Source organism: Onychomys torridus, chromosome 22 (genome assembly GCF_903995425.1).
Source record: "Onychomys torridus chromosome 22, mOncTor1.1, whole genome shotgun sequence".
In the NCBI taxonomy this organism is placed as follows: domain Eukaryota; kingdom Metazoa; phylum Chordata; class Mammalia; order Rodentia; family Cricetidae; genus Onychomys; species Onychomys torridus.
In genome coordinates this window covers 15,182,236-15,209,674 of record NC_050464.1, presented here as the reverse complement: position 1 = coordinate 15,209,674, position 27,439 = coordinate 15,182,236, and the positions used below count along the sequence as shown (strand labels likewise).

The 27,439-nt window shown below is 46.3% G+C and overlaps 2 protein-coding genes across 2 annotated transcripts in view; both read right to left on the bottom strand.

Moving 5' to 3' along the window:
* Nucleotides 1-1,770: 1,770 nt before the first annotated feature.
* Pvrig (PVR related immunoglobulin domain containing) lies at nt 1,771-4,327 on the bottom strand. The gene is made up of 6 exons (XM_036172359.1): nt 4,246-4,327; nt 3,793-4,152; nt 3,593-3,716; nt 3,455-3,512; nt 3,121-3,247; nt 1,771-1,922 (listed from the first exon to the last, which is right to left on the bottom strand). Exons 1-6 carry the CDS (start codon nt 4,304-4,306, stop codon nt 1,771-1,773), a joined length of 882 nt encoding a protein of 293 aa, XP_036028252.1. The 5' UTR covers nt 4,307-4,327.
* A 12,334-nt stretch (nt 4,328-16,661) lies between these two features.
* Nucleotides 16,662-27,439, bottom strand: part of Stag3 (stromal antigen 3) — a 35,447-nt gene continuing 24,669 nt past the window's right edge. Inside the window, exons 25-38 of the mRNA XM_036172553.1 lie at nt 27,332-27,419; nt 26,641-26,718; nt 26,465-26,557; nt 26,180-26,348; nt 25,935-26,071; nt 25,063-25,164; nt 23,504-23,652; nt 23,182-23,310; nt 22,936-23,093; nt 19,628-19,802; nt 19,347-19,448; nt 19,031-19,112; nt 17,321-17,392; nt 16,662-17,114 (exon numbers count right to left, since the gene is read on the bottom strand). Coding sequence (XP_036028446.1) covers nt 17,106-17,114; nt 17,321-17,392; nt 19,031-19,112; nt 19,347-19,448; nt 19,628-19,802; nt 22,936-23,093; nt 23,182-23,310; nt 23,504-23,652; nt 25,063-25,164; nt 25,935-26,071; nt 26,180-26,348; nt 26,465-26,557; nt 26,641-26,718; nt 27,332-27,419 — 1,543 coding nt within the window. The 3' untranslated portion in view covers nt 16,662-17,105. The remainder of the gene's footprint in view (nt 17,115-17,320; nt 17,393-19,030; nt 19,113-19,346; nt 19,449-19,627; nt 19,803-22,935; nt 23,094-23,181; nt 23,311-23,503; nt 23,653-25,062; nt 25,165-25,934; nt 26,072-26,179; nt 26,349-26,464; nt 26,558-26,640; nt 26,719-27,331; nt 27,420-27,439) is intronic.

Sequence of the window (27,439 nt, the reverse complement as noted above, 5' to 3'; positions counted from 1 at the left end):
TGGCTATCAGTGTTTGAGAATTTAGGTTGCCTGGCCTGAGGTAGCCTGTGGGGGGAAAAAAGAGAAAAGGAAAAGAAAAGAAAAGAAAAAAGAAAAAGCACTAAATGGAACCGGATGTGGTGGTGCATGTATGTCTATAATTATAGCGGCTGAGAGAGATAGGAAGATATGGTATTCATGGTCATCCTTGGCTACATCTTGTGTTAAAGGCCAGCGTGGATGACTTGAGAACCTGTCTCAGAAAAAAACAAAATAAAAATACCAAGTATTTTGAAAAAATCCTAGAGGAGAGGTGATGATGGATGGGAGCCGTCTGTCAGAGTTCACTTAGGTTCGGAAGGAAGGAAGTTGAAGGGGATATATAGTTTTCTACTTAGATTTGGTCCATTTTTGTGGGTAGCATTGTTCTTTTGTTTTTTTAGCAACATATGGACAGTTGAAGAGGGAACTGGTTAGTTTCTGGGAGGTTTCTTTGTGACATTCTGCCTCACTGACTCTCGAGCTTCTTCAGCAGATGCGGGTGGAAGCTGGGAGTCTCCCCCACACACACACAAGCATAGGAGACTCTAAGAGTCTCTCCACCACTCACCAGCTTGCAGGCATGCAGCTGACAGCAGCAGAAGCAGGATCCAAGCCATGGCCTGATTCCCTCCAGGAAGTGAAACCAGTGGAGCCACCAGGCAGGAGAGGCGGCCCTGTGGAGGGACCCTGGGGTGCTGAGGAGTCAGAAAGGTTTAGGGTAAAGTGGCCTAACCCCCAGGGCCTCCCGAGGATCACTGAGGGAGAGTGGGATCTCCGCATCTCTCTGTTGCCTTGTGGATTCTTCTTTTCCTACATTGAGGACCTTCCCTTGTGGTCACAGACAAGACAGATGCTCCTGTCTGTCGGCCCAGCCCCCACCTGACCGTCTGGTCTTCTGCTCTCCACTTGGACTTTCTGCCTTGTCTCATCCTTCACATGTCCTGTGCTGTCCCCTCACCCTTCCAGACGGTGGTTGTGGCTTTAGTAGCTCTCAGGCCCTGGACTCTTTCCAGCCAGCCCAATCTTGTGAGCGAGTTGATGTATTTCACAGACGCTGAACCTTTTTTTTTTTTTTTTTTTTAAGGGTGGATCTGTGAAATCCATTGTGCTACATTCTGCAGGGCGTGGCTGGAACCTCAGTTTGGGAACCCTTGTCCCCTTCACTATAACTTTGCCAAAAGACCCAATGTCCTGTGCTTTGGGATGTGGCCACAGTCAGGCCACAGACTGACTCCCCCATGGGCCACTAAAAAATCTCAGACAATAGGAAGGAGGAGGCGGGTCCCACTGTTCCAATCAGACCCCCCCACACACACACACACACACACTGCACGTCATCCTGATTAGCGCCATCTCCCTGGTCCTACTGGCCAAGCTTTCAGGTCTGATTTGGTTTTCATATGCCATATCGTGATGTCATTGTGGCCACTTCCGGTGCATGGTGACCCCACAAGACTGGAGTTGAGAATAATGCACTAGGTGATGGTTTGAGGTCCGAGAGCTAACCAGTCTCAAAGCTATTATAGGCTAGTCTCTGGTGCAGGCTTTGGGCTGAGGAAGAAAGGTCCTGGGCACAGGCTTCTCAGGATGTGACAGTGACGAAGTAGACTACCAGGAGGGCAGTGAACCCTGAGGAAGACAGAAGGAGACAGCTGGGCTATGCTGGGGCCCGGACACCCAGGGTGAGGTGCAAGCTGCAGGTGGGGGGCAGGCATCAGGGATGGCAAAGGTGAGAGACTAGGGACACCCTCAAGCGGCGTTGTCAAGGGAGTGGGGCCGAGGGTAGCACCGAGGAAGCCAGGCTTGGGGTGACTGGCAGCAGGAGGAGTCAGTGGAGGATTCTTGCGGGTCTAGCCGCTGGTCTTCCCAGATGTGAGTTGCCGGCAGTTTCTGCATAGTTGCTGGGGATGGTCCAGGTTACCCACTCCAGAGGAGGAGGGCGGGGCTATGAATTCCAGGTCACTCTCCACTCGCAGCCTCTTTGAGGATATCGCCTTGCCCATGGCTTCTTGGCTTCTTGTGCTACAGCCCTGTGAGGGCCATCGGACCCCCTCAGAAGCAGTGTTAGTTGTTACCTGGTAGACACAAGACCACTTACAGGAGTTCCAGGGATGCGGGTGGAAGGCAGTCCCACCAGGAAGGCTCAGGCTCAGTTTCTTTTCTTCCTCCTAATGGATCTCCTGCCTCTCTCCCAAGCTTCTCTGTATCTCAGGCTCTTCTCAAGGGTGGTGAAGCCTACACAGGCCAGTCCAAACAACAGCTCAGTCTCCTGCCTTGCTACCTCCATGCTCCTTGGGCTTCTGCACCCTCCTTACGCACCCCCACAAGCAAGGGAGCCTCTCATGTAATCAAGCTATGTGGGTCACCAGGCTAGAATGACCCAGGAATCCACACCTGAGGTCCTTGTGGCTCACAAGGATGTCTCACTCATTTTATCTCCTCTGAGGATGATGTGGGGACCTGGGGTGCTTGTCTCATGCAGAGGAACCCAGTTCCTGGGTAGAGCAACTTGAGATGGATGAGCCTGTGTTCAATCTCTGTGTCTGCAAGGCCTATCTGCCTGCCTCTGAGTGGCCAGTGGGCAGCAGCATCTGGAGGTCCATCATGAGGAGGCCAGGTCAGAAAAGCCTGTTGAAGCCCCAGGAGACCCTGTTCTTTGTGTCCTTCAGCAAGGACCAACCACAGGTTCAATTTGGGTCTCAAACCCAGTCACTTCTGGCTTTAATTTGGGTCCTTCCTCCCAAGGGACTGAATCTGCCCCTGACCCTCCTAAAGAAGCAAAAGATAAATAAAACTAAAGTCCCAAACAGAAGGATCATTTTAATGACCTTATTAAAGACATCATCTTGGAGGGTGGAATTGTGTACAAAACAGGATGTAACTGGGCCTTCATCATACCCCTCCACTCACACCTGTGTCCATACGTGCGCATACACTGACCACATCCTAGCCAGCAGGGTGTGGTCTCATCAGAGGCCTAAAACAAAACAAGACTCATGAAGAGGCCCAGGATGAAGACACCAGCAGAGGGATGTTCCAAAGGCTTGGAGGGGACCGAGGGTGCCTGTCATTGAACTTCTGAGCATTTTCCCAGGATACCGTGCTCCAGACAGTCAGTGGAAGCAAGGCTGTTGGGAACAGGGTGGGGAAGTGTCTCCCCTGCAGAAGCGTACAATCCATTCTCAGTTGAGACGAAGCTGCCGTGTGCAGAGGGTGATCGGAGAAGCTGAGGAGACAGGCACCGGGGGTTGGTTGGTGTGGGTCATCGGTGGGGAGTGGTGTGAACTGGGGCAGGTGCTGGTCAAGGTGGCCCGTAGCCTCATACAGAGGTGCTGAATGGGGGTGGTGGTGGAGAGTGGCCAGGGATGCTTTGCCGGCTGGCTGTGGGGGACCCCTGGTGCCCTGCTCCAGACACCATCCTTCAAAGCCTCACCTGAGCTTCCATGTGTGCCTGGGTGCTGGTGGGGGATGGCCGAGATTTTCTGAAACACCTGGGAAACAGAAGAGGAGGAGTCAGGGGCAGAAGGCAGCTAGCCAAGTGGTGTGGGGATGTTACTGGGCCCATTCTCACCAATGCTTCTGCCGCCACAGGAGATAGAGTATGAAGATGAAACCAAGCAGGAGAAACCCTGAGGTCCCCAAGATCCTGGCCAGGTCTGCTTGAAGAATGGGGACTGGAGTTGGGGCAGAGAGTCCTAGGAACAAATAAAGGTGTCAGATGGGCAGCCAGCGTCAAGGTTCTCCCTGTCTCCCTCCTCTTCCCAGACACACCTGGATCTGAGCTATGCAGCCTTCCACAGGCGACCCTGGAACCGTGAGGGAAAGTAACGAACTCGCAGCAGAATGTGGTGTTAGCCAGGGACGTTTTTGCCTTGGACTGTTCCAGGGTCAGAGTGAGAGAGACGCTGTTTGAGGTTTCCCAGCGGGCCTGGGAGGCAGGGACCCACCACTGGGTGCCAAGGTCTGGGTGTAACACAGCTAGTTTGGTCCCTTGGGCATCCACAAATCCTTCCCAGATCACTGTTACCAGGGAGATGAGATTGGTTCCTAAGACCCCGCAGCGAACTGAGAGGGAGAGGGATGAGAGCCTGGTGGCCTCCATATGGACTCGCACCCACACCTCGGGGCTCCCTGAGGAACAAAGACAGGAAGGTCAGCGGCTGTGTCTCCACACTCTCTGCACCCCTATGGCTCTGCATTTCTCTGGCCTCTCCCTCCACTCACCTTCAGAGACACAGACGGTCAGCAGTGATGAGAACAGAGCCAGGGCCTGAGCCTGGGCCATACTTGCTGCAGGAATGGCCTGCGTGTTCCAGTTCTCATGGCAGAATGTTTTCATGCTGTCAGCAGTTAGAGCCACAGCTGTGGCTCCCCACAACCTAGCCCTACTTCCTGCCCAGGGGCTGGGCTGCCCCTCCTGATAAAGTCCAACCATTCTGTCTATCAAGTCCTTTTCTTCTCCTCTCTTTTGGGGCCTCCTGGCTGCTGCACATGGTCCCCCCATCTCCCATCTCCCTTACCCTCCCCCCTCTCCTCACATGGCTCAGGGTCATGTCCGCTCTAGACTCTCCCTTCACCAAAAGCCCTGACCACCACATCCCAGTCTCCTTGGAGAGGTAACCAGTTCTTCACTGGGTGCCTTTGTCTAACAGCTTGGCCTAGTGCAAAGGGAAAACTAGGTGTTAGGAATTCCAAACCCCGCCCCCCCATGGTCACGCATGCCCGGTGGGACACTTAGTCATTTCCACCTAGTCATTTCCAGGTCATACATCCTATGTAACCCATGCCCTGCTGCTGCGTGGTCGTGTAATTGCGTGGCGCGATCATGTGATCTATGCACATGCATGGAGCAGCCATGTGGGCCTGTGTGGGCAGGTGCAAGCTGGCCCTTAAAAGACAGGCCCCATGTTCCCCTGCCCCCTTCTCACACGTGTCCTTATGCAGGCCTGGCCACATCTATCCCATTCTCCTTGTCTTAATAAAACTTGTTAATGGATTCTGTCGTGTTTCGTGACTTTTCTTTGGAGGGTAAGAGCACCGCGAAAAAACCATCACTAGGCAGTGTTTTGTTTTGTTTGTTTGTTTGTTTGTTTGTTTGTTTATAACAAGACAGATCCTGCGGTCCAAATACAGGGTTCTGCATGGCCCAGTTCACTAAAACCCAGAATATTGGGGATCGGATGATAAAGGCACTTGATGTCCTGAGTTCAATCACATGGTAGAAGGAGAGAAAGAACTCCTGCAAGTTGTCCTCTGACTTCTATATTGTATGCAATGGATACAGTAAAGTAAAGGCCACTCGGTTTGTGTTATAGACATGATGTGAGGGCTAAGGTTATGTTTTAAGTTAAAGTTACTGTGCTTAAGAGAGCTATAAAACAAAAAATGCCTCTAATCTGTCAGCCCCACTTGCCAGAGGACAGACAATTTCCTGGAATTCTAGGGGCCATTGTTCATGTAAGATAACAAGTCACATTTTCACCCTGTAAACAGGTTCATTGCCCCAACTGCACAGGATGTGCTTGGTCACACGTAGGCAGGAGGTATGCAGGCAGGAAGTACGTCAGGATGTATGCTTGCCCCTAGTTGCATGAAGGTGGGAAGTACATAGCCTTGTGGGCTATGTACTTACAATAGCACCTGACTGGTGTGACTGGTGGCCATTCTGTGGGAATCCTGGCTGTGGACCTGGCTAGCATGCATCGTTCTGGCCAGTATTTAATAAAGCCTGCTTCAAATTTGGCTCAAAGGTTGTGGTAGAGGTCTTATTCTCCCCTGGTGGAATTAACAAAGAGAGAGAGAATGTCTGGAGGCATCTAGAAGAGTCCAGAGCAGAGAGAAAAAATCCAGTAGACTGGACATAGGCAGGGATAGGGAAGCGGGAAAGAAGAGTGGAGATGGCAGGAGCTGGAGACCAGCAGGAAGGGGCATAGTGAGAACTGCAGCGGGTGGGTACAAAGAAAGCAAGGCTCTGAGATTAGGAGGCCTGGGAAGCGAGGGGACTGGGAAATGGGTAACAGGGACTTGTGAGTAGGGACTGAGGGCGCCTGGAGGCCAGCATGGGCTTTGATATGCAGCCACAGGTATATGTCAAGGGAAAGCCATATGTTCCTTTTTTTGGGGGGGGGGGGACCATGTGCAGTGACTCCTTTGGTGGACACGAACCATTTTGCAAGTTCCTAGAGAATGCTGGCTCTTTATCTAGTCCAGCTTGAGCTCCCTTCTGGATGTATGGACTTCCTGAGACCTGTTGCATGCGTACATGTGCCCACACACACACACAAAATAAATAAATACTTGTACTTTTAAAATTCAAATAGATATTTATATCTATTTTAATCCAGGATTTTGCTTTCTATACCAGTTTCATGTAGACCAAGGTGGTCTTGAACTATGTCGCTGAGGACGACCTTGAAATTCTGATCCTCCTGCCTCCGTCCACACTGTCTAGGATTATGGGCACGTGCTGCCACATCAATTTCCTGTGGTGTTGGGCTGGAACCCAGGCCTTCCTGCATGTCCAGCACAAGCTCTCTGAGCCGAGCTTCACTGCCGGCTCCAGGATGTTTTTGAGGTAAAAACCCACTGTGATTTTCCTTGTGTGTGTCCTTTCTTTTCCTTCCTGTTAGGCAGAACCGTCTCTGAGGAAGGCCGTGGCTTCAGGAGAGCTCTAACTGGGGTGAGGGGAAGCTGAGGTTGTTGGCCTAGCAGTAGGTCTTGAGTCGAACGCTCAGCTCCCTTGAGGAAACCTCGAGAATCTGCAGTTCAGATAAAATGCTTGTGAGAGGCCAAGGAGGAGAAGTGAGCTCATGCCACAACTCAGAACAGCCTTTGAGGGAAGAAGGTGTGCCAGAAATGGGGGTCGGCCAAGCGGATTCCTGAGGCCAGACCTGGCACATGCCCTGTTTCTACTGTGTAGACTGAAACCCAGAGGCACCTCACCCCACATGCCTTGGCACCACCGTAGGGAAAATTAAGAGAGCTGGAGACTCAGAAGTTCAAATTTCCACCCGCTGGGCAGGAGAAGGGCTTGAAGTCATGGAGGAAAGTGGAGCTACATTTCTGCTTGTCTGAGCTTGTGGAGTAAGGCTTGTAATTGCTACGTTTTATTTTTACGAATGTTTTTCCTTCTCTGTGTGTATGTATTTGTGTATGCACATGTGTGTAGGGCTGTGCATATGGAGGTCAGAGGTCATCAGGTGTCTTCCTCTACTGTCTAGTTATTTGAGACAGGGTCTCTCACTGAACCTGGGGCTGACCAAGGGCTGGTATTACAGGCACATGCGCCATACCTGTCCCCACCTCACCCCTGAGCACCCTTTGTTTTTTTTCTAACACAGATTCCGGGGTACTGGACTCAGGTCCTCACTCTTGTTCAGTAAGTATTTATGAACTAAGCCATTTATCGACCCAGTGCATATTTTACCCTTTTATCAAACTAATATCAGTAGCGAAAGATAAGCTGCTGAATGTATACTGTTATGCTAAATCTGTTCAGGTTAACTCACAGAGCTCTGAAGGAAATAACTACTTGCCCCAGGGTAGGAAACAAAAAACAAAACAAAACAAAACAAAAATGAATCTTGGACTTCCTGGATCCTGACAAAAATTTTACCACCTTCTCAAACCCACAGCATTAACTACAATGGTGAGTTTCCTCTTCCTTCCACACAGATTATATATATCTGGGCTTTCTTACCCTTTCTCCAAAGCATCCTTCTGTCCCGGAGCTAACCTGCTGACTTCTGTTGCAATAGGCCCGGCTTTCTCTCTTCCTCCTCATCCCCTTCTTCCTGGCAGCTGTTCAGGTTCTCAGGTGGTCTACTCTGCTGGGTTTTTTTTTGTTTGGTTGGTTTTTTTTTTGTTTTTTTTCTCTCAAACTAAAAAAAAAAAAAATTGTTCTTGAGCTTAAAAAAAAAAATTTAATGGCCCAACGTGGTGCCTCAACTTGTGATCCCAACAATTGGGAGGTAAAGGCAGGAGGATTACCATGAGTGGGAGACCAGCCTAGGCTACATAGTGAGTTCCAGACTATCCTAGGCTACAGTATGAGACTCTTTTTTGGGGGGAGGGAGCAGTTTCAAGACAGGGTTTCTCTCTGTAGCTTTGGAGCCTGTCCTGGAACTTGCTTTGTAGACCAGGCTGGCCTCAAACACACAGAGATCCACCTGCCTCTGCCTCCCGAGTGCTGGGATTACAGGTGTGTGCCATATGAGACTCCTAAAAGTCAAACGAACACCAGAACAATTAAGGGCTGCAGAGATGGCTCAGCAGTTAGGAGTATGTGCTGCTCTTGTAGATTAGAGTTTGGTTCTCAACGTCCATGTCCATCATTCACAGCCACCTATAATGCTCCAGGAAATCTGATGCTGTCTTCTGGCCTCCAAGGTGCCCTCTTCGGGCATCTGCACCCACGTGCATCTACTCTGCCTCCCCCCACCCCATTAAAAAGTAAGATCGTTTTACAAATAAGTAAACTTAAATAAGGAAATGAACCACAAGGTCATGTCAACAAATGGTAAGCAGTCCTAGGCCACATCAGCAGAGAGCTGGGGCTCAAACCATGTCCCTTAACCACCGAGCCAGGCAACCTCACCACGTGAACTCTATGATGCTGCTGTAACTACTCAGGACACTTGTCCAGCTTCTACACAGTTCTCCACTGGTTCTTTTTCAAGACGGGTTTCTCTATGTAGCCCTGGCTGTCCTGGAACTCACTCTCTATATAGACCAGGCTGGCCTCGAACTCAGAGATCCACCTGCCCCCGCTTCCCAGCTTTCCACTGGTTCTTTTTACTTACTTAGTGTGTGAAAAGGTTTCACGTAGTCCAGGCTGGCCTCAAACTATGTAGCTGAGACTGGCCTTGAATTCCTGACACACACACACACACACCAACCAACTTCATCTCCCGAGGGCTGGGATTACAGGTGTGCACCACCACAGCCAGCTCTTTTGCTGGTTCTACTGGAGACTCCCCTTGCATACCTTAAGTCTCTAGCTGAATGAGTAGTAATGGTTTCCAGTTTGGTTAGTGTTCTCTGTCCTGGCCATCCTGCTTCTGCACACAGCCAGGACTCTAATTAGATTAGGAAGCCTGTTCGGAGAATGACTTGCCTTTTGTTTTTCTGGAGCTGAGGACCGAACCCAGGGCCTTGCACTTGCTAGACAAGCGCTCTACCACTGAGCTAAATCCCCAACCCCAGAGTGACTTGTTTTGTACTTTCTAGGGGTGCCCTGCCCTAGAGAGCTCAATGAAGACTTCACAGATCTCTGGACAGAAGGAAACTCCTGCCTGCCACTGCCTCCCCTCACTTCAAGACAGATTATTTTCTCTTCCTATAACCCCTGGATCAGGGACCTAGGGTTCAAAGAGGGGGTAACGTTTACCCAGTAGCCAAAGGCTTTCTCAGTGACTCAGAAAAATCTTTTCACCTTGTGATTCAGACACAGCACCATTGACTTTGGCAGAACTTACAGCAAGAACACCAGTTTGGGGGTTTGTCATCATCATCATTAGTGTGTGTGTGTGTGTGTGTGTGTGTTATGTCCATGTGTGTACAGGTATGTGCCCCAATGCATTGGGTGTCCTGTTCAATCACTTGGTCTCTCATGGAGCCTAGAGGTAGGCTGGTGGCCCCAGCCATCCTCCTGTCCCTTCCTCCCACAGAGCTGGGGGTTCCAGATGTGTGGCTGCTGCCCAGGGGCCCAGCCTCCAGTGGGTCCGAGAGACTGGAGAGGGGTTGGGGAGTAGGAGAACTACTGGACAGATGCACAGACACAAGCTGGAACTTTATCTGAGGGCCAAAGCTTAATCCTTCATTTTATTTTTCTCTCTGCTGGTTGTCCTTGCTCTGTTCCCTTTCTGTTCTGTTCTTCTACCCTGATGTTTTTCTTGTTCTTGTTCTTCCTCCTTCTCCTCCTCCTCCTTCTTTTTCCCAGTTGTCCTCCTATTTGTTTCCTGATGCTCCTATCTCTTATTTTTCTCTTATTCCTTTTATGCCTCCTAATTCAAAGATTTCTATGCAAGAAAAGATTACCTCACAACCATAACTTACATATTTTCCAAAAAAATTAAAATCTTTACATAATAAGAAATCACATGAAGATCAGAAGTTACATGTTTTTTCTCAGAAATTTAAGCAAGCCAAGTATATTTCAGCCAGTTCCTTTTGTACTGACAGGCAGCTGTTTGTGGTTTCAGTGTAGCATTCCTAATTCTCCAGAGAAACTTTAAACGAGTGGTCAGCTAACCATCTATTTTTCTTTACACACAATAGGGTCATTTCATTTCCTTTTGTAAATTTGTTTTTTCAAGGTGTCTATTGAACCCTGTGATTAATTCTGTAAGCTACATTGACTAAGGAACTCAGGCCTAATCTTGGGTGTGGGGACATGATTGTTTTCTTTGATCATTGGCCTGTTTTCCACAGGCAGAGTTCATGGGTCTGTAATGCATGAAATTTCCTTGTTTTCATTATGGCATCCTCTGCAAATCTCACATCTAATGAAGAGGAAGGTGACTTCTAGCCTGGTTTTTTTTTGGTTTTTTTTTTTTTTTGCCTTTTTTGTATCTCTTATTGGAGCAATTGGCAGATAACCTAAACCATTTCCTTAATTATCTTTACTGTCTTAACCACCTGTATCTTTTAGGCTGACTCAGAAAGTCCAATTAAATCACAGGTCTAACTAATCATCATTGCTCTTATAAGAATCATCTTCATTATGATCTGCAAGTAACTGCCCAGTGAGGAGTGGGATTTTCCCATGAAACAATCACACTATACTAGATACAGTGGGATCCTTTCATGTAGCAACCATGCCATGCCCAATACAGCAGGAACTTGGCAGCAGAAAGCAGGAGGAAGAAGCAAGAGGGCATTCTGAAGACAGTACACACACACACACACACACACACACACACACACACACACACACAGACACACAGTCTTTGCCTCTCCAGGGTTTAGCTTTGCTAATTTAGTGAATTGAACTCTGTAAGCTCCATTGCTGACTGCAGCTCCTCTGCCATGGCCACTGATGTGTGGCCATGCCTGGCTTTTCGTATGGGTACCAGTATCAGAACTGAGGCTCTCATACTTATACTCTTATCCACTGAGCCAGTTTGAAAGGATAGGGCTTGAGATGAACACAAGCATGCTTCCTGGTAGCACTACAGGCCAAACTTCTCACACTACCTTGCCTTCCCCACCGTGATGGACTGAATTCCTCTGAACTGTAAGCCAAAACAATGCCCCCACCTTTGTTAGGTAGTTGGTTAATGATGAGAAATATTGTCAATTCAGAAAACTGGTACCAGGAGTGAGGATATTCATGGTGATTCTGTCATAAGCCCGATTAGACACATAGCTGCCATTTACTAGGTTTTGGTCTTATTCTCTCTCTCTCTCTCTCTCTCTCTCTCTCTCTCTCTCTATCTATCTATCTATCTATCTATCTTTCTGTCTCTGTCTCTCTGTCTCTGTCTCTCTCTCCCTCTCTGTTATACCTGCATTCGTTTGTTTTGGAATGAAAATATTTACTCTGTGCTATGTATGTTTTTAAAAATCATTGTGTCTGTGAGTGTGGGTGTGCATATGGGGGTCAGAAGACAGTCTTGAGTGTCTGTCCTCACCTCTCAGCTTGTTTGATGCAGCGTCTTTTATTTGTCCCTGTGTACACCAGGCTAGCTGGTCCCATGAGCTTCTAGGGAACCCTTGTCTCTGCCTTCTAGCTTGCCTTTGGAACTCCGGGATTACAGATGCACACTACCACATCCCAATATACTGGGTTCTATGGACCCAAACTAAGGTCCCTCTAGCCAATAAATTGTTTCTTGATTTTATACATGTTTACAGTTAAAAGAGTGCCTTGGATTTTAAAGAGAATGAATTATTCAGACAGTGGAGGCTCTTACAGAACTTAATGCACTTTGTATTATGGGGTGTGGTGGGGAGCTTCCAGAAATGATGAAAACTTGTAATCACAGCATCCAAGAAGAGGCAAAGGGACTGTAGTTCAAGGCCAGCCTGGGATATATAGTGCAAGACTCTGTCTCAACAAAAATGAAATAAAAGGAGTTAGGAACATAGCTCAGTGGAAGAAAAAAAAATTGCCTGGAATGTGACAGGCCCTAGCACCACTCACCACTCCCCCGCCCCACCATACACAGGCCTTTCTGAATATTAAATGATTTTAAAACAATTTTTCAATATTGAGCTAACAGAATAGAGTTAGAGCCCTAAAAAGGATTATTTAGTGTTACTTATAAAGCCATGAAAAGCCTCCATATCTGCCTCTTAAGCTGGCCTTAGCTCAGGCCCCAGCCTGGCCTAGGCCTGGCCATTCTAAAGTATTGCTGACAGATTCCCACCATGGCAACATGAGCAGAGCTGAACTGATGGAGATGCGTGGTGAAAACCCAGTGGTATCTAAGCCATCCCCAGATGTTCAGGAGAAAGGAAGATCATTTCTAAGTTTTAAATTAAAACAGAGAGTGTGCTAGAGAGGGGGCTCAGTGGCTAAGAGTGTTTGTTGCTCTTCTAGAGGACCTGAGCATAGCTCTTGGCATGTTTACTTTTCAGCATCCATTTCAAGTGCTTACAACCTCCTGTACTCCAAGGCATCCAATGGCCTCTTCTGACCTCTGAGGGCACCTGCACAAGTGCATAACACAGATACACATACAATCACATAAAAATAAATCTCCGGGTTGAAAAGATGGCTCAGTGGTTAAGAGCACTGGCTGCTCTTCCAGAGCTCCTGGGTTTGAGTCTCCAGAACCCATTTGGCAGTTTACAACTGTCTGTAACTTCAGGTCTAAGGGATCCAATGCCCTTCCTGGCCTCTTTGAGCACTTGTCACACCTGGTTGGTGCATACATGCAGGCAAAACAGCCATATGCCTAAAATAAAAATTAAAAAAAAATTACAAGGGGTGGAAAGATAGCTTAGTTGGTTAAGCCTGCCATTTATGCAGGCAGACTCAAGTTCAATTCCTAGCAACCATGTATGTAAAAAGAAAAGCTGGACAGGTGCATTCAACACTAGTGCTGGGGAGAAGGGGCTGGCCAGCCAGTCTAGAAAAATTGGTGAGCTCCAGGTTCAGTGAGAGACCCTGACTAAAAAGATGTGGACAGTGACTGAAGATGCCTGATATTAACATTTGGCCTCCACATGCATGTGAGTGCACACACACACAATTTATATATGTGTGTGTACATTCGTGCATGCACAAACTACAAAGCTGTTTTTCTGTGGGACTCACATGCTACAGACCATCTCTAACAAGACTAGCATTTCTGAGAGAAGGAAAGCAAGCCAAACCCACAAGGCATCACCACTGAGTGAGTGGCTGAGGTGCTGCAGGATTTTCAGTTCCCAGAGTGTCTCCCAGACTGCCATTCACAATGGGAATCAGTTCTAACCTGTCCTGTAAGGAGGATGCTATCTGTCCTTGGAAATAACTTCCTGATGTTTCCTAAAGTGGAAACATTTTTAGGGAGGAGGGGTGTTGAACTTTTCTATTAAAGTACTGAATGCAAAGAGCCACCTCTGCCATTTGGATTAATGTTGAAACCGTTTTTGAAGTTAAAGAGATTGTTACAACTATACATCAGAACAGCTTTCAACAAGAGCTTTAGAAAATGCACATCTTTTTTTTTTTTTAATGAGTTTCTCTTTGTTCTAAATCTTTTTTTTTTTTTTTAAACATCAAAAGGTGTTCTGTACCTCTACCAACTATTTAAATATTGCGTTTGGTTTGAATGAGAATGCCCCACTGTAGAAATGCCCAAGGATCTGAACACTTGGTCCTGGTTGGGGGCACTGTTTGGGAGGGGGAGGTGCTTCTCACTGGAAGCAGACTTAGAAAATTCAAAGCCTTGTCTCTTCTAGTCACTCTCTGCTTAATTCTAGGAGCCACACCTCCCTGCCATAATGGATTCTTACCACTCTGAAACAGTAAAATAATCTCTGCCTTATAAAAGTTGTTCTTGGGTTGGAGATTCAGCTCAGTGGCAGAGCACTTGCCTACCAAGCACAAGGCCCTGGGTTTGATCCTCAGCTCAAAAAAAAAAAAAAAAAAAAAAACAAAAAAAACTGGGTGGTGGTGGCGCACACCTTTAATCCCAGCACTCGGATGGCAAAGGCAGGTGGATCTCTGTGAGTTCGAGGCCAGCTTGGTCTCCAAAGTGAGTTCCAGGAAAGGTGCAAAGCTACACAGAGAAATCCTGTCTTGAAAAACAAAAAACAAACAAAGAAAGTTGTTCTTATGGCATTTTATCATAGCAACAGAAAAAGTAACTGATACAGATACACTTAACTCACATGTTATATTTAAATGGGTATTATAATGTACAAAACGAAAAAATATTGATATAGCTTACAACTATTTTTTATTATAACTTTATTTTTGAAATTATAATTACATCATTTACAAGTAGTTATTTTTGAAATAATGTGTTTCAAAAACATCCATATAGCCCAGGCTGACCTCAAATTTGTGGTGTGCTGACTCAGCCTGCCAATGCTGGGATTACAATTATGCACCACCACACCTGGCTTTTAAGGGAAAAAAAAAATTAAATGACAAGATCCCCAAACTTTTGGACTGATGTGTCTCTAAGGATCTGTCCTAGTCACCATGGCAACACAACAAACCTCTCTAGATTCTGTAGTGTAAAAAACCTGTTATATTCAAGGATTGTATGGTCAGAGCTTTGGAAAATATGAGTACAGGATGGATGGCTCATATCAGCTTCCCAGTGCCTGGACCTTCTCTGGGGAAACTTACAAGGTAGGGCTGGGATCATCTAATTCCTGTCTAGACCACATTTGGCACCAAGTGCTGGATGTTGCTGGATCCTGGCTGGAACCTCTAAGAGTTGTTGGCTGGAACAACTGCACCCAGCCTGGCCATGTGGCTGCTTAGGCTTTCTCACAGTGGGGTACCTGACTCCAGAACTGCCCAGCTTAAGAAACCAGAAGCAGAATCAGGCAGTTTCCTTGAAGTCTAAGCTCATAAACTGGTCTAGCATCATTTCTTCCATATTCTATTAGCTGAGCACTCAGAGACCATCCTGACTAGTTTTATGTCAACTTGACACAAGCTAGTCATCTGAAGGGAGGGAACCTCAGTTGAGAGAAAATGCCTCCAGGAGATCCAGCTGGAGGGCATTTTCTTAGTGATTGGTGAGGGGAAGGGCCCTGTGGGTGCTACCATGCCTGGGCTGGTAGTCCTGGGTTCTATAAGAAAGCAACTGAGCAAGCCATGATGAGTGAGCCAGTAAGCAGCACCATTCTGTGGCCTCTGCATCAGCTCCTGCCTCTGGGTTCTGGCTCTATCTGAGTTCCTTTTCTGACTTCATTCAATGGACTACAATTAGTAGTAATGTAAGTGTAAGCCAAACAAACCCTTTCCTCACCTCTATTGCTTCACAGCCATAGAAACCCTAAGAGAGAGCCCATATTTAAAGGGAAGATGACCCAGTCTCCCAACAGTGTCAAAAAAAATTGGGATCTGAGGGGTAGGAGGTCTAATACATCTGCAGATTCTGAGGCCAGGGATCAATCTACCACATTGTTATCTGGCTGTCTGCATTTACAAAGTCTCCAGGTTTCCCTTTTCACTTCTGAAATTTCCTTAACCTGGCTGGTATTTAAATACCTTCAGAGCTCTTTCCCCCACTGGATTCTTCTACCTCTTATTTCTTGTATATTTACACCTCAGTGTTCCAACTGTTTCCAGATTCCATGGATCCCTGAATCTGCTGTACTAGGCTGCCTTCCAAAGAGACTCATACTCTCAACACAGTGTCAAAAAATTGGGATCTTTTACCTGGAAGAAGAGAGGAAGTGGGGCAAGACCAGCAAGGTGGGGACGGTAGAAATGGTTTGGGCTGGGTGGCCTGATCACTGGAAGACTGTTCTTTCCACACAGCCATTGGCTGGACGGTGGTGCTCAGAAAGGACCAATAATAAAGGGCAGGAAAAGACCTTGAGTCATACATATCTCCCCAGAAAGGGTAAAGAGCTCCTTAAGCCATGGAAGAAAGTAGTGACATCAGAAAGCCACCCAGTTGTCTTCATGTGTTGCAACAGCCTATCTGGTAACAGTACAGAGGTCCTATGCTGCTGCAAGAGGCAGAGCAAGAATTAACAAGTCTAGTTTCCAGAAGGCAGATCTCCTGAGGCAATTTCATGACAATCAAGTGAGAGATACAGTAGAGAACAGACCAGAGATATGTGTTAGAGAACACTGCAACAGGACTTGTGAGGAACTGGCTAGTAAAGGATGGACAGAGTCGCTTTCCTCCAGCTCTGAGATTTGGGGTTGGATATGTACATTAAATTCTGTATCTTTGTACTCTCAGCTATTGTACGAAAACTTCCACATCTTTGGGATAAGGGTATGAAACCACCCTGAAAAGAACTAATGTGTGATATCCACCACCCCATGCACCCTGGGCAAGGTGGGTGAAACAACACGTTTCAAGAAGTCTCTAGCTCACCTGCCTATCAGTGCCGTCTTCTCTCACTTCCGCCTACACTATCATCATTAGACAGCTAAACACTCCTCAGCCATCTGTCCCACCCATCTCACTGACTTGAGAACCTATACACAAAATATCTGAGGGTATGGAGGCACTTAAATAGGGGCCATGGTGTCAGGAAGCCAAAGAACCCAATCTTCATCAGCATTACAATCTCAAGCCATACCTGGAAATAGCTTTGAACATGTTTATTGAGAGCTTGTATCTAGAGCTTGGCAGTGTTTCTGGGAAGAAGTACCAAATAGAAAACCAAAGTTTTACTAAACTCCAGTGCTGAGGTGAAGCCCCCTACCCAACTCCAACCCTGCAAACAGGCAGAAGCGTAGAGCTCTGGTGCATTAAGAATGACAGGGCTCATGGCTTCTCTATACAGTCCCCACTTCAGAAAGAAATGGAGGTTTGAAAAACAAGGCCATTTCTTTTTCCTTTAAAGTACTTGGCTGGGCCCAAAGGAACACTTCATTTTACTCCTTCCTTCTGCTCACTCATGGCCTTTAAGTGGGAAGTAGAGAAGGGGAGGGGCCCAAAGTTCCATCAGAAATCCTGCAACGAGAAAGAGAATATAAGACACGGAGTCATGGTGGGAAGAGAAGTAAACAGAAGGCTGTGTGTTCTGGGGTAGCCATTCTAGTTCCCCACACGGGCTCCTGGAGACCACATAGAGCTGTCTGGTCTTCCATCTATTGGATGGATAGACAGCTGGTCACCATCACTTCCAAGGACACACACACTAGCTCTGGAATGCTCACCTCCATGTTCAGCTCTGTAGTATCTAATAGGTCTAGCCCACGCTCACTGGAAGAAGAAGGGCTATGAAGCAGCTGAAGCAAACAGAGTCAAAAATTAGAAAGGATGTTCTAAATTATACCCACCAACAGAAACACGTTTCCTTCTGACATCTCAAGGGATAAATCACAGAACTGACTGTGGCCTGCTGGCTGAACCCTTTACATGCATTCAGCTCTGGAGCTAGAGAGTGGGGCTGTCCTAGAACTCTGGACAGGTTATTTGAACAGAAGTATGAAGGTGCTATTTGGATTTTCCTCTGAGCACAAAGCCTCCATTCTCCTGTTCTATCCATTCTCTCCCCTCCCCAGAGAAGACACTAAAATAATAGCACACAGTATTAGCTCACTGCCGATTGACTGTCTGCAGGCTGTCCTCCCCGCTACCTCCTGCAAGAACTATGATATGTATGAGATCCTAACCCTTGGGGCCCACAGAAGTAAGAGGTGACCTTCGGAATGTGTTTGGGTGAGAGGGTGCAGCTCTTACAACTACGTTTCGTTAGTGCCTTTACAAGAGGCCAGTGCTAGCTTGCTCTTGCCTCTGTGTGAGACAGCCTGCAACTAGCACTGGGCCCTTACCAGAACCCACCTGTGCTTACCAGAACTCAAGACTTTTAGCTTTCAGAGCTGAAGGAATAAATGTCTGCCATTTATAAGCCAACAGTCCATACGTCTCTGAACATAAACTTGGCAGTTCCTGAGGCACTTTGCAGTACACTATGTGTAAGCGCTCCATTACAGGGATGGAGAGATGAGACCGAGACAAGCAACAGCTGACCTGACCTGACTAGGGACTTACAATCAGTTTACCGCACTTCAAGCTCTCTGTCTTGCTTACTAGATCAGATCATCCACCTAAGAAACCAAGTAGCAGGGAAGAGAAAGGGGTGAGTGGGGGACAAGGATAGGCAGCCTTGTCAGGAAAGAGGAGGGAAGGAATGGGGTAGCTGGGAGGGCTGAGGGACTTCTGTCCCTGGCTCTAAGAACTCTTTCAATTGTTAGGAAATTCAGTGGCAACAATATCGATCTTGGAACTGTGAAGGAATGTACCGCTCCAATTCTTTTTCCTTTTTTTTTTTAACATTTATTTATGTGTCCGTGTGTGTGTGTGTGCATGTGTATGTGTGTGTGTGTGTGTGTGCATGTGTATGTGTGTGTGTGTGTGTGTGTGTTAGAGAAAAAGAGAAAGAATGAGTGTGTGCACTGTGTGTAGGTAGGGGACAAGTTTTGGAAGTAATTTCTCTCCTTCTACCACGTGGGTTCTGGGAACTGAACTCAAGCCTTCAGGCTGAGAAGGAGGGGACCTTTATCTGCTAAATGATCTTGCTGGCCTTTGCATTTCTAACTTCTTTTCCTTTCAGTTTCAAAGCAGGGTCTCACTGGATAGCCCAGGCTGTCCTGGAAGCCACTTTGTAGCCCAGAATAGCCTTAAAGTCATAGTAATCCTCTGGTCTCAGTCTCCCAAGTGCTGAGATTGTATGTGTGAATGATCTCTGGTCATTCCTGGGCTCCTTATTTAATAAAAGTAAAGTCTAAGTGAAGTCTGCAACCTTTCCTCCTTCAATGATTCTTTCCAACAACCTTTAACAGCTTTCAGAAACAAGGGCATCATGGACCGGTAACAGGAGTCTCAGACTCTAGCTCTGGGGAAGGGGACTGCTGGGTCCATACCTTGTCTCCACCTTGCCATTCTTCACATGATCCATCCAGAAGTCCTAGCTCTTCTTCCTCATCCTCTTCCATAAGGCTGAGTCTGTGGTAGTGACAAAGAGAACAGGTTTTCAGCTGGTCCTTCCAGGCCCTGAGTTTCTCATAGGCACAGGGAAAGACAGACTTCCAGCAGCAGGTGGAGTAGCCCTTTACACACTGGAGAAGCATGCTATATGTATGCTGGAAGGAGTATTCTGGGACCAAGACAATTCAAGGAGCACTGGCTCAGGTAAGGAGTCAGAGTGAATGACAGCAGCATGGGAAAGGGGAACCTCACCGGGTTAGCTGCTTGCCCAAACCAGAGCCTGAAGGATCACAATGAATCTGGAGAGACTGTGCACTTGACATCTTCAACCTCTGGGTGCCTGAGAGTTGCTGACTGTTGAGAACAATGCAGGATCCGTGACAGGGTTTGAGAAAAAGCAAAGGGAAAAAAAGAGTAGAGAACAGCATGGAGTGTGAGGGAGACATTTTGCAGCCATAGAAGCAACAGAAAAGCACACCAAGATCAGAGTGTGCTGTGGAAGGAAGAACAGAAACACCATTCTCTGGCTTCACCTGCTGATCATCTCTGGTCCTGGTCCTGGTCTACCTTTTTGCCTCTTGCCCACTGGCCTCAGGGACTGTCTCCTCTTCAATGCCGTGGAGGTCAGGGTAGGTGTTGGGGGGCTACTGCTCAGTTGAAGGCTTTCTTCCTGGGATGAGGGCTCTTTTCCCTGAGGCCTACAGGGGCCTACAAAGAAGCAGATACACATATTAAATAGATCAGGAACCTGACATGGGTTATTTTTACAAAACCTGCTCAGAGTTTCTTTAGGGAAAGTTAAGCACAAAAGAACGGAAAATCTACATGGCCTTATTTTATTCAACCTCAATGAGCAGAGCCCTATGTAACAATGTACCTGTGTGTCCAGTATGATGCTGTGTCATTATGTATAGTTCCTGCCCTAGCAAATACAACCTATTTAGGAAAGAGGCAGGTAGAGAAAAATATCCACTTCACAGAGGGCATAAACATTTGATAACAAATGTGGGAGATGACGGATTCCCCAAAATTAAGCAGTCTGTTAGAATTCTGAAATCCTATCCATTCTAGATTGATAACCATTTGGGGACCAGAGGCTGGAGTGGATGCATAAGGGCCAGGGAGACAGGGTTTTCTGAAGTCAGAAGATGAAAGGATGGCAACACTAATGTCATCTTACCAAGAAGGCTGAGTACTTTCTCTGCCAACTACAGAGAGCAAAGAAAGAAGATGCCACCAACTGAGGTGACCACACCAGAGGCCCTCTTTCCCTGAGAAAATCCAGGTGGTGATTTTAAAACATCAGTCAAATGTATATCACCATTTGCCAGGGGTGAGCATTCCTCTATTAACTCTCTTCCTCCTCTGTAACCATGTATGTACACAGAAACCAACAACCCAAAAGTTACCGCCGTTAACCTATATGAAGGAATATAGACAGCAGGGGCTGTAGCCATAGGTAAATCTTTGTGAACTTGGATTAGTTAGTGGTTAATTAGCCAATTAGACATTACATATTCAAGTTTACAAAATTAAAAATAGGTAAGGCAGAATTAATCCTAATTAAGAATGTCAACAAAAATAAAAATAATAAAAGAATATCAACAGCATAAAAAGGTAACTCAAAGAATTTGAGAACATATTTGTATCTCTTTACCTAATAAAGATCTATCTAGAATGTGTAAAGAACCCTCAACAACTCAACAATAAAAAGACAACACAATTTTAAACGAAAAAAGAAAGTGGGTATGGTGGCCAAAGTTTGTTAGTCACCCCAATACTTGGGAAGTAGAGGCAGAAAAATCAGAAGTTCAAGGTCATCTTCCACTATGCAGAGTTCAAGTCCTGCCTAGGCTACACAAGACTTTGTCTCAAAAACAAATGAACAACCAGTGGTGGCACATGTCTTTAATCCCAGTACTAAGGAGGCAGAGCCAAGCAGATCTCTGTGAGTTCGAGGCCAGCCTGGTCTTCAGATCGAGATCTAGGACAGGAATCAAAACTAACTACACAGAGAAACCTGTCTCAACTCCCCCCCACCAAAAATGGACAAAAGTTTTAATAAGCAATTCACCAAATAGCAACTGTCCATAAGAACATGAAGTAGAAAACTCAATTTTGTTAGTCAGTAGGGAAATACAAACTGAAAAGAATGAAATACCAATTCAGTCAATGGGAGAGAGATAAAATAAAAAGAAGAAACCCAGACAGTCACAAATATTGAGAGAGGAAGCACTTGGGTTCCCAATCGTTGCTGGTAGGAATGTAAAATGATGCAGGCACTTTGGAAAATAGTTTAGTATCTTGTTATAAAATTAAATGTAGAGATTCAATGTGGCCAAACCAGAAATTCTATTCCTAAGTATATCTCAAGGTATGTCCACTCAAAACCTTGTATAAGAATTTTAGCAGTGCCATGCACACCGAACAATGGCAACAACTCAAATGTTAATCAGCTCATGAGAAAAGTAAAATAGGTAATGGCCATATAATGGACTACTATTCTACTATAGAAAGAACCCCCAAAACAGACTAAGCAAAAGAATAGAGATTCACAAAGCCACTTAATGTATTGGTGCTGTTTAGACAACGTGTCTGCCAGAGGCAAATTCAGAGAGAGGAAGATCAGTGACAGTGCCCAGGGTTGGGAGGACAGGGAGAACCATGATGTAACAGGGACATAGTTTCTTTCGAAGCAATCAGAGTATCTGAACATTAAAGACTGGTGGGATGGTGAGGTGGCTCAGCACATAAAACTGCTACCTGGAAAAGCTCTGAATCTAAGTTTAATACTCAGAATCCATGTAAAGCAGAGAGTCAACTCTACATGCTGTCCTCTAAGTTCCTCATGCACAACATGGCAAAGTGCATGTTATATGCATCATACACTTAAAATAATTTTAAGACTAATAAACAAAATTAAAATGTTAAAGTCTCACTTAAAGATTAAAAACCTTCTAGGCAGTGGTGGTGCATGCCTTTAGTCCTAGCACTAGGGAGGCAGAGGCAGACAAATCTATGAGTGGTTGAGGCCAGCCTGCTCTACAAAGTGAGTTCCAGGACAGCTAGGACTACAAAGAGAAACACTGTCTCTAAAAACAACAACAAATGTAAACAAACAAAAAAGATTAAGAAATATTAAGAACTAAAATTTTTTTTAAAAAAGTAGTGGAGAGATGGCCATCAGTTAAGAGCATGTACTGCTCTTTCAAAAGATCCAAGTCCAGTTCACTGGTATTTACATGCACATTCTCTCTCTCTCCTCTCTCTCCCCCTCCCCACCCCTCACACATACACAGAAACACACACACAATTAAAACTTGTTGAGGAAACAAAAGCCATTGAAGCACATGCATTAAAAAGATGACTTTGACTTTTATGGTATGTAAATTACATCTCATTCAAACTGTTAATGGTTTTAAAATTATATTTTAAAGCACATTGTTAGTAAATGCACATCAGCATATCAACTTAATTAGACTATTACTTGAGACAATGTAAAAAAAATTAAAGACATTGGGTAAATTTTAAGACAAATGGTAATCTGAAAGTTACTTGAGAAATCAGTGCATTGTTTGCTATCAAGGATGTGCACCCTGAAAAGACTGTTTGGTTCAATCTTTGGCTTATCATTGGTTTCTATGTCATTTTCTCAAGTTTGGTATTTTAAGCTGACTAGCTAAATGATCAATAAAATGAATGACAGCTGGTGCCTGATGAACTATTCCACAAAGTCTAAGTTTGAAGGAGACTAAAACCTATCTCCTGTTATTCAGGCAAAGGCAACTAGGATGTGGTGCTGAACACACTGACACCTACGTACCGCAACCCTGACTCCTACCTTCAACACGCCTCTTCTTGGAGTAGGGGGGTCCCTGAGGACTGGCCTCTGCCGTGTTCTCTACAGGGCTGAGGGAGTGGTAGTAGGTGGTAACTGGACGCCAGGGATGGCTAGGTGCCTTGGAGACACGCTGCAGACATTTTTCCAGATAGGATAGTCTAAGAAGGGATGGGACAGAGAATAAGTGAACGGAGCCCTCCCCAGACTCTTCCGTAAACCCACACCTCTACTCAACCACTAACTTACAGCAGCTGCTTGTCCTGATGGACGAGGCGGGGGGAGAACTCTGAAAGGAGCTCCAAGAATGCAAGACTTGGAGGCTCACTAGAAGAGCCAGCAGGAGGAAGCTCAGACAGCGAGAACTTGATGCCTTCCCTTGATTGGGCAGAACAATTTCAGTTACAGTCTGAACTATCCTAGTCAAGTACATCATCCCCCACATCCCTGCTTCCCAGGCCACACTTAGCACCAGCCTGCCTGCTGCTTCTGCACATGGCTACCCTTCCCACCAAGACCTGATTCCCTGCCCTCCCTGTGCCCGACCTCCAAGCAGAACTTCCTTCCTCACTTGTGCAGCATGACCACAAGGTCTCGGTTGTGAAGCTGCTGGGGTCCAAAGCTCAAGGCAAATCTCCGGGCCAGGTCCCTCATCTCGATGAAGGCTGGCAGTTCTGTCAGGCCCTGAGGGCCATGCTCCTGCATCAGTTCTGTATAGAGCTGTGTCCGGGAGACAAGGCACATTTGGAAAAGGAGACAAGGGAGTTCTAGAAAAGCCTAACTCTCTTCTCTACTCAAGACTCCACAAGGCTTGGGGTGTGGAGTGCCATCTACTATCTTTCCTCCCTAGATACATCCACATCCTGACCCCTACAGCAGAGCACCTCTGCCCTGCTGAGAGTTTTTAAAAATGTGCTCTTGGGGATCACCCACAGTCTCACCATACCATTGAGCACCATCCTCAGCATTTTAGCTCTACAATGGTAAATAAAAATGTCGCTGATCAGGCCGGCGAAATGTAAAGCAGGTAAAGGTGCTTGCTACCAAGGCTGACAACATGAATTCAATCCCTAGAACCCACATAGTAGAAGGAGAAAACCAATTTCTACACTTTCCTCTAATTTCCACACTTACACAATAGTACATGCTTCCCTCCCACTCCAGCAATACACACAAAATAAAAAATTTTTTTAAAAATTAAATGTCTGTCATAAATGAAGGAGGTTGTAAAAAAACAGACTAAAAAGTAATCAAGAATTCCCTAGAGGCTGGAGAGCTGGCTCAGTGGCTAAGAGCATTTGCTGCTCTTCCAGAGCACCTGGATTCAATCCTCAGCACCCACATGGTGGCTACAACCATCTACAATTCCAGTCCAGGGATTGGATCTGACTCCCTCTTCTGGCTCCATAGGCACATGATGCACAGACATGCATGCAGGTAGAACACCTACTTAAATAAAAATAAACAATAAAATTTTTTAAATTCCCTATCACTTTAGTATTGGTGTTAATAACTGATTTCTATGGGGCCTGGGGAAGGAGGAAACTACCTGGTCAGTTAGATTAGGGTCTGTAGTGATTTAAGTAAGAATGGCCCCCATAGGCTCATATATTTGAATGCTTAGTCACCAGGGATTAGAAAAATTAGGAGGTGTGGCCTTGCTAGAAGATTAGACAGATTAAAAGGATTAGTAGGTATGGCCTTGCTGGAGAAAGTGTGTCAATGGAGTGGGCTCTGAGGTTTCAAAGGCCAAGCCAAGCCCAGTGTTACTCTCCCTCTTTCTGCCCTAAGAATCAGAAGGCAGCTCTTAGCTACTGCCCCAGTGACTGCCTACATGACACCATGCTCTCTGCCATGATGATAAAGGACTAATCCCCTGAAACTGGAAGCAAGGCCACAATTAAAAGTACTTTATAAGAGTTGCCTTGGTGATGGTTTCTCTTCACAGCAATAGAACACTGACTAAGACGGGGTCTATGAGGTGTGAAGAAACCTGTTGCAAGAAATGAGTCAAGAAAGTTTCTCTCCTTAAAGATCTTGCAGCAGCATCCCTAAGATACTGGGACTGGACAAGGAGGTGGGACTCTAGGAAAAGTCTGCTACAGTTGTAAGGCATCTAGACAAGATCACCTGCTTCAGGCTCAGGAGCAGGATCCGAGAGCACTGACACCGGTCAATCTGTCTTGCTCGAGTTAATGTCTCCTTGATAATGTCACCATAGTCTTCATAGAACTGAGGGACAGGAAGTGAAGAAGGTAACATTAACCACCAGGGAAAAATCTCTTTGGTTTCTTCCTTCACATCCTTAATCACAACTCCTTCCCAAAGAGCCTAAGGTAGGAAAACAGTAACGTGAGCACAAATAACTCAGACCAAACCTCATCTCTTTAGAGTGCAGTGTCTGAAAAAAACCACTCACTGAAAAAAACTCAGGGCAGGAATTGGTTGAACCCAGCTGGTGGAGAAAAGGAGTGGGGCACCAGTACCACCCTCAGACACCAATGGAGTCTGCACATCCCCCCCTCAGTCCAGAGTTCTGTACAAGAGATCTGAACTGTGCTGCTTATTGCTTTGCCCTTAGGACCTGGCATGTCTGGTGTACAGCAGGTGCTCAGTAAATAGAGAAGGATACAATGGCAGGCTGAGGAGATGGAGCTAGCTATCCCACTGATTATCCTGTGAGGCCTGACTCTCCCCACTGTTTCCTTTCTCGAATACCCCATCCTGTATATTAGGTTTAAAGCAGGGAAAACAGATTTTTTAATTGGAAAGATGAGGTATTTCCCAGACAATAGCCTTTTCTATTTAAGTATTCACCCCCATACTCTTTTCTTTGTCCTTTTTTCTAAACTCCTACTGCTGTTCTCTCCTACTTCTCTTTTAAGCCCGATACTCTCAGACTGTCCTCAACCCTTGACTGGCTTCCTTTCTTAGATGCTGCAGTGTTTGAAGCCAGGGCTATCTATGTTCAACTTGTCTTTCATGTCAGGGGATCTGATTACCTTGTTGTAGTGTTTGAAAACGTCTGAGGCTGCATCTAGCTCCAGTACCCCATAGAGCAGCAGCTTGCAAAACCCAGCAAGTAGGCGGCGCCGCTGGTGCAGAAGCTCTATCTGGACATGATCCTCCTGAGACTGACCTGCCCAGCAAAAACAGAACCAGTCACAGGCTTAGGGCTCCTACCCAAGATACTGTAGCCAGGCTCAGCCCAAACCCTTCCTAAGCTCTGGGCCTAGAGTTCTTGTACCATTGCCCAGTTCTCCAGGCTGGAGAAAGACGTGATCCATGAGGAAACTGGCTAGTTCTGATTGGAGAGTAGCTTCCGGAAAAAAGACAAGTGGCCTCAGGAAATCCCGACCCCCTACAACCATCTGAGGACTGAAGATGAGGAGCAAGTCACTCAGCAAGACAAAAGCCTGTTGGGGAGGAGGAAAGGGTGGTCACAAAAATCAGAACACTTACAAAGCCAGTAATTCCACAGCTCACTTCTCTGGAGAACAGTCTCCTCAAACTACAGGACACACATGCTTACCTGCTCCTGGATCTCTGGGTCTACATCTGAGAGGCAGCTCTGGCAAAGTTCACAGAAGGCTACCATTCTTTTCTTCAGACTCATCAGCTGCCTCTGTAAAGAGAGCAGCTTGCTTCACAGAGGAATGAAGGCTTAGGCTCCTCCATTCCCACTCTCCTCCTCAAACCCACACTCACGTGGGAAGTAGACTCTGAAATGTGCGTCACTGTCCAGAGAATGGAAAAATATACAAGACTCAAGGCCGGCAAAATCACCTGTAACCACAAAAATGTCAGAAAAATGGGGTTTGAGTCAAATCAGGGGCTAGAGAGCAAGAGGGAGGAAGTGTCGGCACTGTCACACACACAGTCAGTAAGAGGAGAGAAGCTGGAGTGTGGTGGCATACACCTTTAATCCCAGCACTCAGGAGGCAGAGACAGGAGGATCTCTTGAGTCTGAGGCCAGCCTGGTCAACAAAGCAAATTTTAAGTCAGATAGGGCTACATAGAGATACCCTGCCTCAAACAAACGAACAATAACAAACCTCATCCCAATAAAGAAAAGAGAAGACCAGGGAAACAGAATTCCTTTCTGATGGCAAAGAAGGGATTATTTTGGACAATGTCCAGAGGCTTCTAGCCTAGGCAAAAATGTCACATCTTTATTCAGTCTCCTAGAATTCCTCAACATTCTCCTTGGCTCCTAAGAGTACCAAGAGGATTGCTATTTCCAGGCACTGTTCAAAGAAGAACAGAATGCTAACCCACCCAACCTTCCTCCCTAGTCCACTGCACACCCCAGGACTGGGGCTGCCCAGGCATGTGGCCTCCAAGACACAGGTTCTGAGAGTCATCTGCCCTGCCTCTGTGTGTCCAGCCCATCACCTGCCTGGTGAGGAACTTCTCCCGTGTCCACAGCCTTCTGGATGAGTCGAGAACATGGTTCAGAGATCTCCCAGCGAGTTAGGTCATGAGCACTGTAAGGAGACAGAAGGGA